The sequence below is a fragment of the Mobula hypostoma genome, chromosome 9 (assembly GCF_963921235.1).
Source record: "Mobula hypostoma chromosome 9, sMobHyp1.1, whole genome shotgun sequence".
In the NCBI taxonomy this organism is placed as follows: domain Eukaryota; kingdom Metazoa; phylum Chordata; class Chondrichthyes; order Myliobatiformes; family Myliobatidae; genus Mobula; species Mobula hypostoma.
This window is the reverse complement of record NC_086105.1, coordinates 80852759-80872682: the sequence shown is the minus strand read 5'-3', so window position 1 is coordinate 80872682 and position 19924 is coordinate 80852759. Positions and strand designations below refer to the sequence as shown.

Genomic DNA, 19924 nt, shown 5'->3' with positions numbered 1-19924 from the left:
TGGGCCGGTTTGAGTCGGTCCACCGTGAAAACCTCCTCCCTCCCCACAATGTCCAGCACGAACGTGGACCCATTGTTCCTAATCACCTTAAACGGCCCCTCGTAGGGCCGCTGTAGCAGTGCCCGGTGTCCACCCCGTCGTACAAAAAGAAACTTACAGTTCTGCAGGTCTTTGGGTACGCAGGTCGGGCTCTGTCCGTGCTGTGAAGTGGGTATGGGGGCCAAGTTACCCAGCCTCTCCCGTAGTCTGTCCAGGACTGCTGTGGGTTCTTCCTCTTGCCCCCTTGGGGCTGGTATGAACTCTCCTGGGACGACCAGGGTCGCGCCGTACACCAACTCAGCCGACGAGGTGTGTAGATCCTCTTTGGGCGCCGTGCGGATTCTGAGCAGGACCCAGGGAAGTTCGTCCACCCAGTTAGGCCCCTCCAGGCGGGCCATGAGAGCCGATTTCAGGTGACGGTGGAAGCGCTCCACTAGTTCGTTTGACTGTGGGTGGTAGGCAGTTGTGTGGTGTAGCTGTGTTCCTAAAAGTCTGGCCATAGCCGACCACAGGCTGGAGGTGAACTGGGCACCCCTGTCGGAGGTAATGTGGGCCGGTACCCTGAAGCGTGCTACCCAGGTTGCGATCAGTGCTTGGGCACAGGATTCGGAGGTGGTGTTGGTGAGCGGGACTGCCTCTGGCCATCTGGTGAACTGGTCTATCATAGTTAGGAGGTACCGCGCTCCTCGTGACACTGGCAGGGGCCCCACGATATTCACATGGATGTGGTCAAACCTCCGGCGGGTGGGTTCGAACCGCTGCGGCGGAGCCTTGGTGTGCCACTGCACCTTGGCCGTTTGGCACTGCATACACGTTTTGGCCCATTCACTGACCTGTTTACGAAGTCCATGCCACACGAACCTGTTGGAGACCAGCCGGACAGTTGTCCTGATGGAGGGGTGCACTAAGTTGTGAATGGATTCCAACACCCGCCGGCGCCAGGCTGCCGGGACGACGGGGCGGGGTTGGCCAGTAGCTACGTCACATAGTAGGGTCCTCTCACCTGGACCTACGGGGAGGTCTTGGAGCTGCAAACCGGAGACTGCAGTCCTGTAACTGGGGATCTCAGCGTCTGCCTGCTGTGCCTCTGCCAGCGCTGCATAGTCCACCCCCTGGGACAGGGCCTGTATGGTAGGTCTGGAAAGTGCGTCTGCCACGACATTGTTCTTTCCAGAGACATGCCGGATGTTTGTCGTGTACTCGGAGATGTAGGACAGATGTCGCTGCTGGCAGGACGACCAGGGGTCGGACACCTTAGTGAACGCAAAGGTAAGCGGTTTGTGGTCTGTGAACACGGTGAAGGGCCTACCTTCTAAGAAGTACCTGAAATGCCGGATTGCCAGGTATAGTGCCAATAGCTCCCGGTCGAAAGCACTGTATTTGAGTTCGGGTGGTCATAGGTGTTTGCTGAAGAATGCCAGGGGTTGCCAGCGACCCTCGATGAGTTGTTCCAGCACTCCACCGACTGCTGTGTTGGATGCGTCCACCGTGAGAGCAGTAGGAACGTCCGTTCTGGGGTGCACTAGCATCGTGGCGTTTGCCAAGGCTTCTTTGGTTTTAACGAAAGCGGTTGCGGCCTCTTCGTTCCAGGTAATGTCCTTGCCCTTACCCGACATTAGAGTGAACAAGGGGCGCATGGTTCGGGCTGCTGAGGGGAGGAAACGGTGGTAGAAATTCACCATACCCACGAATTCCTGCAAGCCTTTGATTGTGTTGGGTCGGGGGAAGTGGCGGACCGCGTCTACCTTGGCGGGCAGCGGGGTTGCCTCGTCTTTAGTAATCCTGTGGCCCAGGAAGTCGATGGTGTCGAGTCCGAACTGGCATTTGGCTGGATTGATTGTAAGGCCGAATTCACTCAGGCGGGAGTAGAGCTGGCGGAGGTGGGACAGATGCTCCTGCCGACTACTGCTGGCTATGAGGATGTCGTCCAAATAGATGAATGCAAAGTCCAGGTCGCGTCCCACCGCGTCCATTAGCCGCTGGAAAGTCTGTGCGGCGTTCTTTAGACCAAACGGCATTCGGAGGAATTCGAAAAGTCCGAACGAGGTGATAAGTGCTGTTTTGGGGATGTCGTCCGGATGTACCGGGATTTGATGGTATCCCCGGACGAGGTCTACCTTGGAAAAGATCCTTGCGCCGTGTAGGTTTGCTGCGAAGTCTTGAATGTGCGGCACAGGGTAGCGGTCTGGCGTTGTAGCCTCGTTCAGTCTGCGGTAGTCACCGCATGGTCTCCAGCCCCCCGTTGCCTTGGGCACCATGTGAAGGGGGGAGGCTCATGGGCTGTCGGACCGTCGTATGATCCCTAATTCCTCCATCTTCTTGAACTCCTCCTTCTCCAGTCGGAGCTTGTCCGGGGGAAGCCTTCGAGCACGGGCGTGGAGGGGTGGTCCCTGGGTCGGGATGTGGTGCTGTACTCCGTGTCTGGGCATGGCTGCCGTGAACTGCGGTGTCAGTACTGATGGGAAATCCGCCAGGACCCTGGTGAATTCATCGTCGGACAGCGTGATGGAGTCCAGGTGTGGGGCTGGCAACTGTGCTTCACCCAGGGAGAACGTTTGAAAAGTCTTGGTGTGGACTAATCGCTTCCCTTGCAAGTCGACCAGCAGGCTGTGGGCTCGTAGAAAATCTGCCCCCAGCAGTGGTTGGACCACGGCGGCCAGTGTGAAGTCCCACGTGAACCAGCTGGAGCTGAACTGTAGCCGCACCGTGCGGGTGCCGTAGGTTCGTATTGTGCTGCCATTAGCGGCCCTCAGGGTGGGTCCTGGTTCTCTGTTGCGGGTGTCGTAACTCGTTGGAGATAAGACGCTGATCTCCGCTCCGGTGTCGACCAAAAAGTGGCGTCCCGACTGCTTGTCCCAGACGTACAGGAGGCTGTCCTGATGGCCAGCCGCCGTAGCCATCAGCAGCGGCTGGCCCTGGCGTTTCCCGGGAATTTGCAGGGCGGTCTGCAGCGGCGGGCCTCCATGCCCCACCGCTGGTGGTAGAAACACCATTGTTCATTGGACTCCTCACTCCCGTCGCCAGGTTTTGTAGGCTCTGCTGCTGGGCCTGGTCTGGTCTGTCGTTGGGCACGCGGCTTGGTGATCTGTGCGACGGATGCCCCTCTCTCTTTCCTGGCATTCCACAGCACATCTGCTCGGGCCGCCACCTCCCGGGTGTTGCTGAAATCTGCGTCGGACAGCAGCAGGCATATATCCTCGGGCAGTTGCTCTAGGAACGCCTGCTCAAACATGAGGCAGGGTTTGTGTCCTTCAGCCAGGGCCAGCATCTCGTTCATTAATGCTGACGGTGGCCTGTCTCCCAAACCATCCAGGTGCATTAAGCGGCGTGCTCGTTCGCGCCGTGAGAGTCCGAAAGTCCTTATGAGCAGGGCTTTGAATGCTGTGTATTTGCCGTCCTCTGGGGGCGACTGTATAAACTCCTCAACTTGTGCAGCAGTCTCCTGGTCGAGGGAGCTCAGCACATAGTAGTAGCGAGTGGACTCCGAGGTTATCTGCCGAATGTGGAATTGTGCTTCTGCTTGTTCGAACCATAAATGGAGTCGCAGCATCCAGAAGCTTGGCAGTTTTAACAAAACTGCGTGAACAGATGCAGCGTCGGTCATCTCTGGTCCAAATATCATTTGGGCCGTTGGGGTCACCAATTGTAGCGATGTGCTACACACAGCGCTAGAATAACCATATGGAGTCGGTGAGTTAGAGTTGCGATGAAAGAGATTTATTCAAACTTCGCGGCCAGCTTTAAAGCCTTCCCGTTCCCGCCCTCCCTGGGTGGGACTACTGTGGGGAATGCATATTCCCAGACCTTTTCTGCGCGCGGGATTTTCCCCCTGCTGGTGAAGATGGCTTGGCGCCTTTTTTGCTGCCGGCCCTCTGCCTGCGTGCCCTGTTTCGTGAGCCGGTTCGTGGGTGCCAGAAAGTGGGTCGCCATAGTGGTATGGCCTTGCCTAACTTTAGAATGTACTATTGGGAAATCAATATTTGATATATTACTTTTTGGATTCACTATTCAGATATACATGAATGTCCTTCATGGTTGGATTTGGAGGAAAACTCAGTGAAAGGATTCTCTTTGGCCTCTTTACTGGGAGCTCCTCTTCCCTTTTTGTTTTCTAAGATTAGTAGACAAGACTTTAATCCTATTATTAAACATACATTAAGAATTTGGTTTCAGTTTCGTAGATTTTTTGAGTTAAATAATTTTGTTCTTTCTAGTAATATCTATTTCAATTACTTTTTAAACCATCAATTTTGGATAAGGCCTTTTTAATTTGGAAAACCAAGGGAATAAAAACTTTCTCAGAACTGTTTTTGAGGGATTGTTTAACGTCTTTTTCTGTTAGTGGATAAATACGATTTATCTAATGTACACTTTTTTAGGTAATTACTTTTTTTATATTTAGGAATTTTTTTACATGGTTTGGTGCCAAGTTACCCTTCTGCTTATCCACCTAATATGACAGATGCTCGCTTTCAGCTTAAACCACTTCAAAAAGGATTGAAAGCTATAATTTATAAATGGCTATTGAATTTACGAATGATATCTAACAATAAAATTAAATGTGCTTGGGAAGTGGAATTTCAAGAGTCATTTACAGATCATCAATGGAGTAAAATATTTCATTTGGTTAATAGCTCATCTATCTGTGCCTGTCATTCCTTGACACAGTTCAAGGTAGTGCATCGGGCCCATATGTCAAAGGATAAACTAGAATGTATTTTTTCCAACATCAATCCTATTTGTGACAGATGTAATATTGAGGTGGCCACTTTAACTCATATGGTTTGGTCTTGCATAAAGCTAGACAATTTTTGGAGAGATGTTTTTAAAACATTATCAAAACTCTTGGATCTGGACCTACAACGTAATTTACTAATGACAATATTTGGGATTATCCCATCGGAAACAGGAAGTGTTCCTGTTTCTGGTCAACGTATGATAGCCTTTTCAGCTTTATTGGCTAGGAGATCCATTTAACTGAAGTGGAAGGATTCTAATCCACCTACTGTCTTTTATTGGCTTTCCTCCATTATGTCCTGTTTAAGTTTAGAGAAAATAAGAAGTCAGACGCTTGATACATCCTTTAAATTTGAGAAAATCTGGCGACCTTTTATTCAATATTTTCATTTGATTTGATTTATTACTCTTCCAATTTTTTTTTTGATGTTTTAGGTTTGATCAGAAAGTCTTTCTTTTTTTTTGGTTGTATCCTCAGAATGCACTGCCCAGTCTATTTTTCTGTTTTTTCTTTTTTTTTGTATAGTGTAGTGGGTTTTTTTTCATTTAAAAATTTAAAGTGTTTTTTTTCTCTCCATGAATTGATAAGAGGAGAATTAGCTGTCTTCTTTTTTATTATGTACTGCATACTAGCTTAACACTATGTATGATTTTGATAATGTTTATTTCACTTCCTGTTTGTATTGCTATTGATATATATATTTGAGATAATTCTCCTCTTATTTGTATTTCTGCTCCTTTTAAATCAGTTAAAAGATTGATAAAGAAAGAAAGAAGAAGGAAACAGACTGGAAATTATCGAACACGGGGATCTGATAGTTCTGAGTGACATTCACCGTGATGTTGAGAAGCTGATATCACTGCATCAAGACCATCCGTCTCAATGAAGTGGTGAATAGTTGGACAACTGGTTTACACACTAAAATTGTTGATGATATTTTACTGTAATTAAATAAAGAATTATTTTATTTGTAGCTTTAAATAGATTTGAATAGAGTTTGAATTGCAGTTCCTATTTTCTTTCACAGTGAATTGTAAATCAAAATACTGTGGTGGCTCGCCCACGCAGCAAGCAAACCAGCTCCAGCAGTCGCAGGCGAGTCCACAGCCAGCGGCAACTGAGAGGGCCCTGAGTGTGGGGCAGATTTCGGCCCAGATGCCGACATCACAACCGCCCCACAAAGAGCAGGGGATGCTGGGAGCGGCACTTAAGCGCGCGCGGATTGAAACAGTAAACAGTTCAACCAGATCCTGTTTGACTCAGTGTGTTGCTTTCACTCGTTGCATATCAGCGTGACCACATTGTTGACCCCAACAGTTCAACGGCATTCGGACCCAGCATGAACAACTCAGCTCTGCAGAATGCAGTTTCCCTTAAACTGCCAACATTCTGGTCCACTCAACCCCTGGTCTGGTTTGAGCAAGCAGAGGCCCAGGTCCATGTCAAGCAAATTGTCTCAGATGCCACCAGATATAACTACATTGTGGGTGCCCTCGACCAGGAGACAGTGGGCCGCGTTATCAACTTTCTGCATCAGACCCCGGCAACAGACAGGTACGAGGCACTCAAGGCCCTGTTAATCTGCATATTTGGCCTCTCCCACCGCGAATGGGCCGCGTGGTTACCGCATATGGATGGCCTAGGCGACCGCACACCATCAGCCCTGATGAGCGACATGCTAGCACTGGCAGACGGCCATAAGCCTTGCCTGCTTTTTGAACAGATCTTCTTGGAGCAAATGCCAGAAGACATCCGCCTCCTACTAGCAGATGAAGACCTCAGAGACACGCGCGGGGTGGCTGCCCACGCGGACATGCTTTGGCGCGCCAAACAAGATGGTGGAACCACCATCGAAATTAGTGCTGTGACATGGCCGAAAGCCCAGCCCTCCTGCACCCCAGCAGCGGAGCACCGAACACCCACACCAAAGGACGGCACCACTTCTGAGTCTTGGTGTTTTTATCATCAAAGCTGGGGTTCTGGGCCCTGCTGCTGCCTACCACCATGATCGTGCCAGGGAAACGCCAGGACCAGCCGTCGCTGATGGCTACGGCGGCTGGTCACCATGATGGCCTCATCTACATTTGGGACAAGCACTCCGGGCGAAGATTCTTGGTGGACAAGGGGGGGCGGAAATCAGTATCCTACCCCACTCGAGCCACGATACCCGAATGAGAAGAACAGGACCAGAACTTACAGCAGCCAACAGCAGCACCATCCGTACCTACGGCACAAGAACCATCCCCTTGCAGTTCAGTTCCAGCTGCTTTACATGGACATTTACGCTGGCCGCAGTATCACAGCCATTGCTGGGTGCGGACTTACTCCGCGTGCACTGCCTGCTCATGAATTTGAAGGAACGACGATTGGTCAGTGCGAAGATGTTCCAGACTTTCTCCCTCAGTGAGGCCAGAAACTAAATCGGAAGCTAGTGATAAAGGTAGGGATAAAGGGAAGCAAGTGAAGGAAAAACATTTTGGTCCTATTTGTCATTATTGTAGGAAACCTGGCTAACTGTTTCCATCTGAAGAAGAAGGAAATGGAGGCAGTTTGAGATGCTTGTGTGCAACACTTTGAAACACCCATCAATCTGCAGGGTTCGGGACATTCAAAGGAAGCTCTGTCAAGATCAGACCGAGTTAGGAAGGGATTCAATCATTTTATTTCAGGGGGATTTGTTTCCATGAATGAAGGGTCCACTCAAATACCAATAAAAATTCTTCGGGTTACTGGAGCTTCTCAGTCACTTATGTTAGACAGTGTTCTAGAGTTTAGTGATGAGACTGACATTGGTGAAGTAAATCTTATACGAAGTATTGAGGGCAATCTTACACCTGTACCCCTGCACAAGGTAGTTTTACGGTCAGGACCTGTTAAAATCCGACTACGACCCAGTTTACCGGTGGATGGTGTTTCCTTATTGTTAGGGAATGACCTAGCAGGTGGGAAAGTTGTTCCTGCAGTGCAGCTGACAACTAAGCCAATCACTGATGATCAAAGATGGATTCTAACATGTATCCATCCTGTGCAGTGACCCGAGCTATGGCCAAAAAGTCTGCCAAGGAAGATGGGTCTGTGCAGCTTGGGTCTACTACCCATGACAGCTCAAATCAGGATTCAGATTTTGATGATTTGTCAGGAACTTTCCTACCTTCCTCGTTTGATCAAGATCTTTGTAGTGAGTGTAACCATAAAGACTTGTCTTTGTCTCGGAAGGAGGTTATAGCAAAGCAGAGCGGAGGTCCTGAGATTGCCACCTTGGAAGAGAATGCCCTCCCAGATAACAAGATTGAGAAGGTGCCAGTAGGATTTATTTCAAGAGTGGAGTGTTAATGAAAAAGTGGAGACCACCCGTGATTCCTGCAAATGAGGATTGGGCATTTATTCACCAGGTTAGTCATTCCTAAGGACCATAAGAATGAAATTTTAACTTTGGCTCATAGTATCCCCTTAGGTGACCATCTAGGTGTGAACAAAGTTATAAAACACTTCTTCTGATCTGGTTTGAGGAAAGGTGTGGCGACATCTTGTCAAACTTGTCACACTTGTCAGGTTGTGGGAAAACCCAATCAAGTTACCCCAGTGGCCCCAGTGCAACCTATTCCTGCATTTGATGAACCATTTTCTAAAGTTATTGTAGATTATGTTGGCCCATTGCCAAAAATTAAAACTGGCCATCAGTATTTTCTGACTATCTTGTGTACAGCATCTAGGTTTCCAGAAGCAATACCTCTCAGCAATATAAAAGCCAAAACTGTGACGAAGGCCCTCATAAAATTCTTTACTTTATTTGGGTTACTTGAAAAAATCCAGTCTGATCAAGGAAGTAATTTTATGTCTGGATTTATACATATAAACAGGTAGTTTATAAACTAGGAGCCAAACACATTACACCATCTGCATACCATCCAGAATCGCAAGGAGCCTTAGAATGGTCCCATTCTACCCTCAGAAACATGATTAGGATGTTTTGTGTTGAAAATGAAAAGGATTGGGATGAGGGATTTTATTTGACTTTGTTTGCAGTAAGGGAGTCAGTGCAGGAGTCCCTAGGCTTTAGCCCCTTGAACTTGTGTTTGGGCATGGGGTCCGAAGACTTTTGGCATTGTTAAAAGAACAGTGGGTTAACAAACAACTACATACTAATTTGTTGGATTATGTCTTAAAACTTAAGGAAAGATTGCAAAGAGCTTGCAGTTTAGCAAGGGAAAATTTATAATCTGCTCAGGAAAGAATGAAAATTTGGTATGACAAGGAAGCTAGAATGAGGTCATTTAAGCCGGGAGATAAAGTGTTGGTTCTTTTTTTTAGGTTACGAGGACACTCAGTCCTCGTTTATTGTCATTTAGAAATGCATGCATTAAAAATGATACAATGTTCCTACAGAATGATATCACAAGAAAACACAGGACAAACCAAGACTAAAGTTGACAAAACCATATAATTATAACATATAGTTACAAAGTGCAAAGCAATACCATAGTTTGTTAAAGAGCAGACCATGGGCACGGTAAAAAAAAGTCTCAAAGTCCCAATAGACTCATCATCTCACGCAGGCGGCAGAAGTGAGGAACTCTCCCCGCCATGAACCTCCAAGCACCGCCAACCTGCCGATGCAGCACCATTGGAAACACCCAACTGCAGCGGACTCTGAGTCCATCTGAAAACTTCGAGCCTCCGACCAGCCCCTTCAACACAGCCTCTCCAAGCACCATACTCTGCCGAGTGCTTCGACCCAGCCCCAGCCGCCAAGCAAGAAGCAAAGCCGAGAACTTGGGATCTTCTCCTCCGGAGATTCTGGACCACACAGTAGCAGCAGCAGGAAAGCAGGCATTTCAGAAGTTTCACCAGATATTCTTCCGTGCTCTCACGTCCGTCTCCATCAAATTAGGATTGTGCACGGTACCCTACTTGGCAAATAACAGACATCACCACCGGAGTGGCCGCTGCAAGCTGCGTCGCGCTGCCATCTTCCCTTCTCCCTGTGCAAAGGAACCCTTTACAAGCTAAATTTCATGGACCTTACGAGATTATATCTAAAGTTAATAATGTGGACTATGTGGTAAGAACACCAGATCGCAGCTTTGTCATGTAAACATGACAAAACCATATTATGAAAAACAGTCTGCCACTATGACTATTGTTGTCAATAATAATGAGTCTGATCTCCCTGGGAATTTGGTAGCTGATCCATCTGAGGATTATTTTAAATTGAACATTATTTCCGCCAGACTACCAAATTCAACAATTTTGGAAAATATTGATGAGAAATTGGCTCATCTGCAGCCACAGCAGCGGCAGAAAATGAAGCAATTAATTATGAAATTTAGAGATTTATTTCCAGGCATTCCAAAAAGAACCACAGTAGCCTCACATGATATAGGTGTTGGAAACGACAAACCCATAAAGCAACATTCATATGGAATGAATATGGAAAAATGTACATTGGCCGAACAAGAAATTAAGTATATGTTAGAAAATGATATTATTAGACCTTCTACTTCGGATTGGAGTTCATCTTGTGTCATGGTGCCTAAACCAGATGGTAGTATTCAGTTTTGTACGGATTACAGAAAGGTGAATGCTGTAACAAAAACCGATGCGGATCCAATCCCTAGGGTAGATGATTGTGTGGACATGGTTGGAAAAGCTAAGTTTCTTACAAAGATTGATCTGTTAAAAGGGTATTGGTGTGTTCCATTGACGGATAAAGGTAGAGAAATTTCTGCTTTTGTAACGCCATCTGGGTAATACGAATACAATGTTCTGCCGTTTAGAATGAAGAATGCTCAAGGAATATTCCAGAGAATGATTAACTCTGTAATTCGAGGGTTAAAACATACGGATTTAGTCACAGGGAATGACACTTGGGAAGCACATATATCTGCAGTGGAAAAGCTGTTTGAAAGGCTTTCACACACCAACCTAACTGTTAACTTAGCTAAAAGTGAATTTGGCCATGCCACTGTGATCTATCTTGGTTATGTTGTGGGTCAAGGCAGGCTGGCTCCTATTCAGGCAAAAGCTCAGGCAATTTTAGAGGTTCCCACTCCAACCAATGAAAAAGCTCTTAGAAGATTCTTGGTAATGGTAGGATATTACCATAAGTTCTGTAAGAACTTTGCCGAGATTGCCCTTCCATTGACTAACCTGCTGAAGAAAGGTGAATAGTTTATTTGGAAAGATACTTGTCAGGAAGCATTTGATAAATTGAAAGCTATCCTATGTACCAACCTATGTTTAGGTCACCTGACTTTGAAAAGCCATTTCCCTAGCTGTGGATGCTAGTGACAAGCTGCAGGAGAAGTGTTACTACAAAGGGATAATTATGATGATGTTGACCATCCTGTGGCTTACTTCTCCAAGAAATTTAATGGGCATCAAAGAAATTATTCAACTATAGAAAAGGAATTATTATCCCTTATCCCTCAGCAACATTTTGATGTGTATGTTGGTGCAACTCAGAAACCACTCATGGTTTACTCCAATCATAACCCATTGGTATTTTTGAGTAAACTGAAAATCAAAAATAGAAGGTTGTTAAATTGGAGTTTGATATTACAAGAATATGATCTCTTAATAACTCACATTAAAGGCAAAGATAGTGTAATTGCCGACTGTCTGTCCAGATGTTGAACTTACAATGTGTTTTTTTTTGGAGTGGAATTTTGATATATGTTTACACTCCTGCCATATGTAATATTAGTACTGTATCATAACTGTATGTATATGGTTCATTTTATAAATTTTATGCATTTGTGTATTTTGAAAATAGTAGTTGAAATTTTGCTCTTGATAGATCAAAATTTTCTTTTCTTGGGGGAAGGTGTTACCTGCCCCATCAGCATGATGCAATTATCTTGTGAGCATGATGTAATTATCTCCTGATGGGCATGATGTAATTGTCTCACGATAGTGGGGTGATGTGATTTCATGTTCTAACCAATATAAAAGGGGAAACAACAGTTTGTTGTATAGTTGTTTTGTTGGGAGTCACAGTCAGTAGTTATGCAATCGTAGAAGGAGAGAGAGAGTGTGAAGAATTACCAGCTTCATGTGAACCAAAAGAATTGGGTAGAAGTCAATGGTGTTTTGTGTGTCTCAAAGAGGTTGATGTGAATTGTGGCACACACTTTTGGGTAACTCCTGCATGGTCTCTGGTGCATGGTGACCACCTCCAGTGAAAGGTCAGTTACTTTGAGAAATCTTACTCTTCGTGATCTCTTCGGATAAGGTATTTCTCGGCTGAAATCTACATCCGCAGTCTTGTCTATGCTTCAGCAATCGCTCGCTGGTTCAGGAAATCTCTCTTCTCACTTACTTTATGAATCATATGGACTTATAAAACTACCACCTTAAGACTGTGCTTAAGTAAAATCCGTTAAGAATTGGCTTTAAGTTTGACTGTTTGATAACTATAGATGTTAACTTCCATTTAAGTTAGTCGTTTGTTTACTTTTCTATGTTTTTGAGTAGAGGTTAATAAATTTCATTGTTTATTTATAAACACCCAATTGAATTTCATATCTATTGCTGCTGGTACGTAACAAGAGATGCTCTTCTGCACACAACATGGTTATTTGAATTAGTCTGACCTTCCTGTCAGATGGAACCAGTCAGGTCAATCTCCTCTGACCTCTCTCATTAACAAGGAGTTTTCACACTCAGAACTGCTACTTACTGGATTTTTTTTTTTGTTTTGCACTATTCTCTGTAAACTCTACAAACGTCTGTGTATGAAAATCCCAAGAGATCAACAGTAACTGAGATTCATCCCATCTGGCACCAACAATCATCCCACTGTGAAAGGCACTGAGATCACATTTCTTTCTCATTCTGATGTTTGGTTCTGAACAACAACTGAATGTCTTGTCCTTGTTTACATGCTTTTATGCATTGAGTTACTGCCACATGATTGGCTGAGTAGGTATTTGCATTAATGAACCGTACATACTTACACCTAATAAAGTGACCACTTATTATATATTCATATTTGATCATGTACAATTTTCACCACCCGCCAATAACAAATTATCTCAGTGGGATTGAAGTCAGATTACCTTGACCACATCTGGAGGTAAAAAGTCTGCACAGTAAATACCTGAATTGCTTCTTTGCAGTAAGCAAGCATCATTTATAAAAGTAAAATTGAACTGCTCTCTTTGGGTCAAGTCTTGATGTTCTGGAAGGCAGCCCTTCTGTTGTAATCTATAGACATTCCTTAATGGACCGGCCTCCACAAAACAGCTTTGAAAAGATTAATTGCAAATTTGCTCTAGAATCATCTGGATCAATTTGCTATCAAAGCAAGCACAATATTATGCCAGTTGCTACAGCAACAATAGCTGCAAATGATATTACACAACTGCTTCTAAATGCAGTATGAAGTAAATGATAGCCCAGAATCTCTCCGGATATTAAAGCTTTATATATCTTCTGAGTTCCAATGTGCTGTGAGCTACCACATGACAGGTTCAAAATTAAAAATTCAGAGTTAAAAGCTCAAACTAAATTTATCATGGAAGTACTTATGTTACCATATATTACCCCAAGATTCATTTTCCTGTGGGCATTCACAGTACGTATAAAGCAATGTAACAGAATCAGTGAAAAACTACACACAAAGCTGGACAGTCACTGCGCAAAAGAAGACAAACTGTGCGACTACAATAAAAATAAGAAAAATAAGAAGTAATAAGTAATATTGAAAGCATGTGCTGTAGAGTCTTTGAAAGTGAATCTATAGGCTGTGGAATCAGTTCAGTGTTGAGCTGAGTGAAGTTATCCACACTGGTTCAGGAGCATTGTGGTTAAAGAGTAATGACTGTTCCTGAATTAGGTGATGCAGGACCTAAGGCTCCTGTACTTCTTCCCTGATGGCAGTAGTGAGAAGAGAACATGGACTGGATGGTGGGGTTCCTTGATGATGGATGCTGCCTTCTCCTTGTAGCACTGGTTCAGAAGGTTAAGGCATGTGAGATCGAAGGTAAACTGGATTCAAAATAGACTTGATGATAGGAAGCAAACGATAATGGTGATAGGATGCCATTCTGATTCAAAATCTATCTTGGCTGTGAATGCAGTAAGAATGATTAGTAAGATGACGTGAAAGTTGGTGTTATCGATAGTGAGGAAAATTGTAGAAAGGTGCGTAGAAAATGAACTGAACAGAAACTTTGATGGAATCTTTGTAGAAAGGAACTTAATCATCCAACACTAAATATGGAACACTGCAGCCCAGTACAAGCCTTTCAGCCCACGATGTTGTGCCAACCTTTTAAACTACTCTGAGAGCAGTCTAACCCTTCCCTCTAACCCTACAAAATTCAAACTTAAACAACACGAATTCTGCAGATGCTGGAAATTCAAGCAACACACATCAAAGTTGCTGGTGAATGTAGCAGGCCAGGCAGCATCTCTAGGAGGAGGTACAGTCGACGTTTCAGGCCGAGACCCTTTGTCAGGACTAACTGAAGGAAGAGTTAGTAAGAGATTTGAAAGTGGGAGGGGGAGGGGGAGATCCAAAATGATAAGAGAAGACAGAAGGGGGAGGGATGGAGCCAAGAGCTGGACAGATGATTGGCAAAAGTGATATGAGAGGATCATGGGACAGGAGGTCCGAGGAGAAAGACAAGGGTGGGGGGGGGAGCCAGACGATGGGCAAGGGGTATAGTCAGAGGGACAGAGGGAGATCAAAACTACAGTGAAATATGTCACACACATGAAATGCTGAAGGAATTCAGCAGGCCAGGCAGCATCTATGGAAAAGAAAAGAGTAAGGTTGATGTTTCAGGCCAAAACCCTTCAGCAGGACTGACAACTGGTTATTTGAATCAAATCAAATCAGCAAATGTTATGCTGGCGAGTAGCCTATAAGTCTTGCCATGCTTCTGGTGCTAAAATAGCATGCCACAACTCACTAACCGTAACCCATATACTTTGGAATGTGGGAGTAACTGGAGCACCCAAGGGAAACCAACGTAGTCACAGTAAGAATGTACAAACTCCTTACAGGCAACAATGAGATCAAACCCTGATCTTACCACCAGAGCTGCAACAGGATTGCACTTACCAGGAAATCTAGATCAACACATACAAAATGCTGGAGGAACTTTGGCAGGACAGCCAGGGAAGGACTCACAGAGTGAATGGTAGGACACTGAGGAGTGCGGTAGAACAGTGGGATTTGGGGCTACTGGTCTATGATTCCTTGAAAATGCCATCATAGGTAGATAGGGCTGCAGAGAGCAAACTGGACTGCATATATTGAAAAAAGGAATTGGGATGTTATGTTGAATTTACACAAGATGCTTGTGAGATCTAATTTGGAGTATATTGCATGCAGTTCTGGTTCACATAACTGCAGGGAAGATATAAATAAAAGGCTCAGTTGTTGTTCAGACCAAACATCAGAATGGGGAAGAAATTTGATCTTAGATTTGATTAGGGAGCTTAAGGTAGAGGAACCTTAGGAGATAGTAACCATATTTTGATAGAATTAACCCAGCAGTTTGAGAGGGAGAAGCTGAAATCAGATGTAACAGTATTACAAAGGTTCAATGGTTCATTTTAATATCAAAACATGTATGTAGAATACAACTCTGGGATTCGTCTTCACTAGACAGAAAAACCATGCTGGTCATTGAAAGAAAAGACATCAATCCTCACCCACAAAAAAGAAAAAGAAACACAAACTTCTAAACCCCAAACCCCAACCCTCTCCCTCACAGAAATACTAACAGATCACCCACGTGGAAAACGGCAACTAGAACATCGAACTCCAAACACCTAAGCCATGCCCTCACAAAAAACACACACATCACTCACACAGAAAAAACAACAATAACATTAAACCTCCAACCTTTCTCTGATACACAAAAAACTACCAGATTGCCCTTCCAGAAAAGCACCAACAAGAACATCAACCCCCAAATCCCCGAAACCTCATTTCACAAAAAACGAACATATCACCCATCCATTAAACAACAACAAGGACAGCAAACCCTTGTCAAGCCTCATGTCACAGCCAGCCTGCCCTCATCGCTGGATCCTCTACAGTTTGCTTATCGTCCAAATCGCTCTACGGAGGACACAATATCCACCACACTGCACACAGTTCTCTCTCACTTGGACAACAAAGACACTTATGCCAGAATCCTGTACATTGATTTCAGTTCAGCGTTCAATACCATCATCCCGCAGAGACTAGTGGAGAAACTGTCACTGCTTGGCCTTAGCACTGCCATGGGTCGCTGGATTCTGGATTTGACAGAGAGACCACAGTCAGTCCGTGTTGGCAGGAACATCTCTGGTTCCATCACACTGAGCATTGGATCCCCACAAGGCTGTGTGCTTAGCCCATTGCTGTTTACACTGCTAACACATGACTGTGCAGCCAGATTCAAAGAGAACCTGATCATTAAATTTGCAGATGATACCACAGTGGTGGGGTTCATCAGCAAAAATGATGAAACAATGTACAGGGAGGAGGTCAAACACCTAGAGAGCTGGTGCAGGGATAACAACTTGATGCTTAATGTCACCAAAACTAAGGAGATGATTGTCAATTTCAGACGCTCTCAGCCTGAGCACACACCCTTCAGCATCAGCGGCTCCACAGCGGAGAGAGTGAAAACATCAAGTTCCTTGGGGTGCAGATCTCGGACAATCTCACTGGTCCAGGAACACCACTGGGATTGTGAAACAGGTCCGACAGAGATTGCACCTTCTGAGGAAGCTTAAACAAGCATCACTCCCCACTAACATCTTAACTACATTCTACAGAGGCGTGGTTGAGAGTGTGCTGACCTTTTGCATCACAAACTGGTACTCCAGCTGCAGTGCTGTCGACAAAAAAGCCTTGCAGAGGGTGGTTAGGGGAGCAGAGAAGGTTATTGGGGTCTCCCTAACTTCTGTCCAAGACCTCTTTCAGAGTCGATGCCTTCAGAAGACATGGTACATCATTAAAGACCCCTCACACCCTCTCCATGAACTGTTTGTTCTTCTGCCATCAGACAAACGTTACAGGAGCATCAAAACTAAAACAACAAAGCTACTAAACAGCTTCCTCCCACAGGCAGTCAGACTGCTAAATAGCTGCTCTACCTGACTCTGCTTTGGACACTTTTAACTTGCACTGGACACTTATAACTGATTTTAACTGACATGTGGCTGTTGTGTTTTACTATTTATTGTTATATTTATTATTTAGTGTTGCGTTTGTTATGTTACAATTGCACTGTTCCTGAGAAACTCTGTCTCATTCTGCCCTGCAGAGCTGATGTATGGTTAGAATGACAATAAAGTTTTTTGAATCTTTGAAACCCTAAGCCCAACCCCCAACATGCCAATCAGCAACAAGAATAAAACTGAAGAAGACCAATATGAAGTATAGTCCACACCAATAATCACATAAATCTTAGAATTTTGATAACATCCTTCGTCAGCATTGAGGAGGGTGACTACTTGAACACAGACCTTCTATAGAGAGGGAGAAGGTGGCGCAGCCTACTGTAGAGAGCAACCACTTGACTCAGCTTCGTGGCCTTTCATAGAGAGTGATCACCAAGCACAACAGCTCTCCTCCACACTAGCATCAATGTTTCAATCTTCCTCAATGCTTAAATCAGCAAGAAATGGAGTCAATCAGTGGAATAAAGGGAATTACAAAGGCATGAGAGAGGAGTTAGCCGAAGTTGATTGGAAGGGAACACTAGCAGTGATGGCATCAGAACAGCAATGGCTGGAGTTTCTGGGGGCAATACAGAAGACACAGGATAGATTGTCATATGAGAGAGTGCTGGTAGCGGACCCAAATGCAAGACTCAGACGCTGAAGTACAGGGAACAGGACTTGACTAGAGTAGGGACGTGACAGGATACAGATAAGGAACAAGGACAAGAACACAGACTTGGGCTAGGACATGGACAAGACACAGGGAACCTGGACAAGGAACTATGAACTAGGAGCCTAGGCTTAGACCCTGAGCCAGAGACAGGACAAGGACCCAGAAGATGGGTCTTGCCTCGGGCTCGGACCCTACAACCAGGCAAGGACATGGCATGGATACAGGGCAGGACATGGCTGGGGTCTAGAGGCTCGAGGCTAGATGCTGCGGGCTGGGGTCCTGAGGCTCGACACTGCGGGCTGGGGTCCTGAGACTTGACGCTGCTGGCTGGGGTCCTGAGGCTTAAGGCTGCTAACTCAGAGGCTGGAGCTCGGAGACAGACTGGGAACTGTACATCAAACATAGGGCCGGGACTTATCCTACGAAAAGCCGGTACTCCTCTTTAACACGACACCAAAGTGGGACAGGCCCATCCGTCAGGTAACGGCAGAACGGCCAGACTTACCCAACAGAGGCAAAGACAAAACAAGACAGATTCCTCCGCAGGGCAACGGCAGAACGGCCTGACTTACCCCACGGAGGTGAGGACAAGAAGAGACAAACACAAAAGAATGACAGACAGTTCCATCTCTGCAGCGGGGTTGCTCTGAGTTGCGGTTATTGCCAGCAACCTAGGCTGGCTATGGAAACAGCCGGATCCCTACCTAGCTCGGAGTGACTGATGGCTACTCAGCTGGCCAGGGAAACAGCCGTATTAAAGGTGATGAAGAATTCCTATCAATTTTTGGCTCTCTTGGTTCACTCCTACCTTGTGTTTGATTTTGCTCTTGAAAATTATCATATAAATGAGATTAGTTTAAGATTAGATCCTGCCATTGTAGATGTCCTTATCATAGTCAGTGGCAAGAGAGATGTTCCAAATCACTTGGGACTTGCAGAATACCAAAAATAAAATGTCTACAGAATGTTAATGCCCCTGATGTTTGGTGTATTAATTCACTGTCAGACATTCCCTTGTCCTTTCACTGTCAGCAACACATTGTAATAACAGTAATTATCAATCCATCCAGTCTTCTGAAATCTAGTCTGTATATGTCACTGACTCTCTTTGGTCTACCATTGAACTGCACAGAATGCAAGCTGTCTAGCTCCTTTATCCACTCATTAAAATATACCACAGTGACCATATTTTTCATCATCCCACTCATTGATCTCCTGCACAGTCATGAGGCTTTGACTGTACAGTACCTATATAAAATATCTTGGCACATTAATTTGATCTGTTTCTTCCTCCTCAGCTAACTCCAGTAACAATAAAGGATTAAACCGGTGTATGATATGTAAGGAAGTATTGACCCGAAAACCTGAGTTATTCTGATTTTCTACACTAATTCAAAACAGTGCTAAAAATGAATAACAATAGACAATAGGTGCAGGAGTAGGCCATTCGGCCCTTTGGGCCAGCACCGCCATTCACTGTGATCATCCACAATCAGTACCCCGTTCCTGCCTTCTCCTCATATCCCTTGATTCCGCTATCTTTAAGAGCTCTATCTAACTCTTTCTTGAAAGCATCCAGAGAATTGGCCTCCACTGCCCTCTGAGGCAGAGCATTCCACAGATCCACGACTCTCTGTGTGAAAAAGCTTTTCCTCAACTCCGTTCTAAATGGCCTATCCTTTATTCTTAAACTGTAGCCTTTGGTTCTGGACTGCCCCAACATCGGGAGCATGTTTCCCGCCTCTAGCGTGTCCAATCCTTTAATAAACTTACATGTTTCCATCCCAGATCCCCTCTCTTCCTTCTAAATTCCAGAGTATACAAGCCCAGTTGCTCCAATCTTTCAAAATAACAGTCCCGCCATCCTAGGAATTAACCTTATGAACCTACGCTGCACTCCCTCAATAGCAAGAATGTTCTTCCTCAAATTTGGAAACCAAAACTGCACACAATACTCCAGGTGTGGTCTCACCAGGGCCCTGTACAACTGCAGAAGGACCCCTTTTGCTCCTATACTCAACTCCCCTTATTATGAAGGCCAACATGCCATTAGCTTTCTTCACTGCCTGCTGTACCTGTCTGCTTACTTTCAGTGACTGATGAACAAGGACACCTAGATCTTGTTGTACATCCCCTTTTCTTAACTTGACACCATTCAGATAGTAATCTGCCTTCCTGTTCTTGCCACCAAAGTGGATAACCTCACATTTATCCACATTAAACTGCATCTGCCATGCATCTGCCCACTCATCCAACCTGTCCAAGTCACCCTGCATTCTCATAACATCCTCTTCACATTT

The 19924-nt window shown here is 45.1% G+C and overlaps 1 protein-coding gene across 4 annotated transcripts in view; it reads left to right on the top strand.

Annotated features, from left to right (window-relative positions):
* LOC134351287 (uncharacterized) overlaps positions 1–7724 on the top strand; it is a 44634-nt gene extending 36910 nt beyond the window's left edge. For all 4 annotated transcript variants that reach the window (XR_010019118.1, XM_063057353.1, XM_063057351.1 and 1 more), the window contains one exon: positions 5526–7724. Coding sequence is in view for 3 of the 4 variants with exons in the window: in XM_063057353.1 (XP_062913423.1) it covers positions 6117–6785 (669 nt within the window). In the remaining variant the exon portion in view is untranslated. The remainder of the gene's footprint in view (positions 1–5525) is intronic.
* Positions 7725–19924: the final 12200 nt, after the last annotated feature.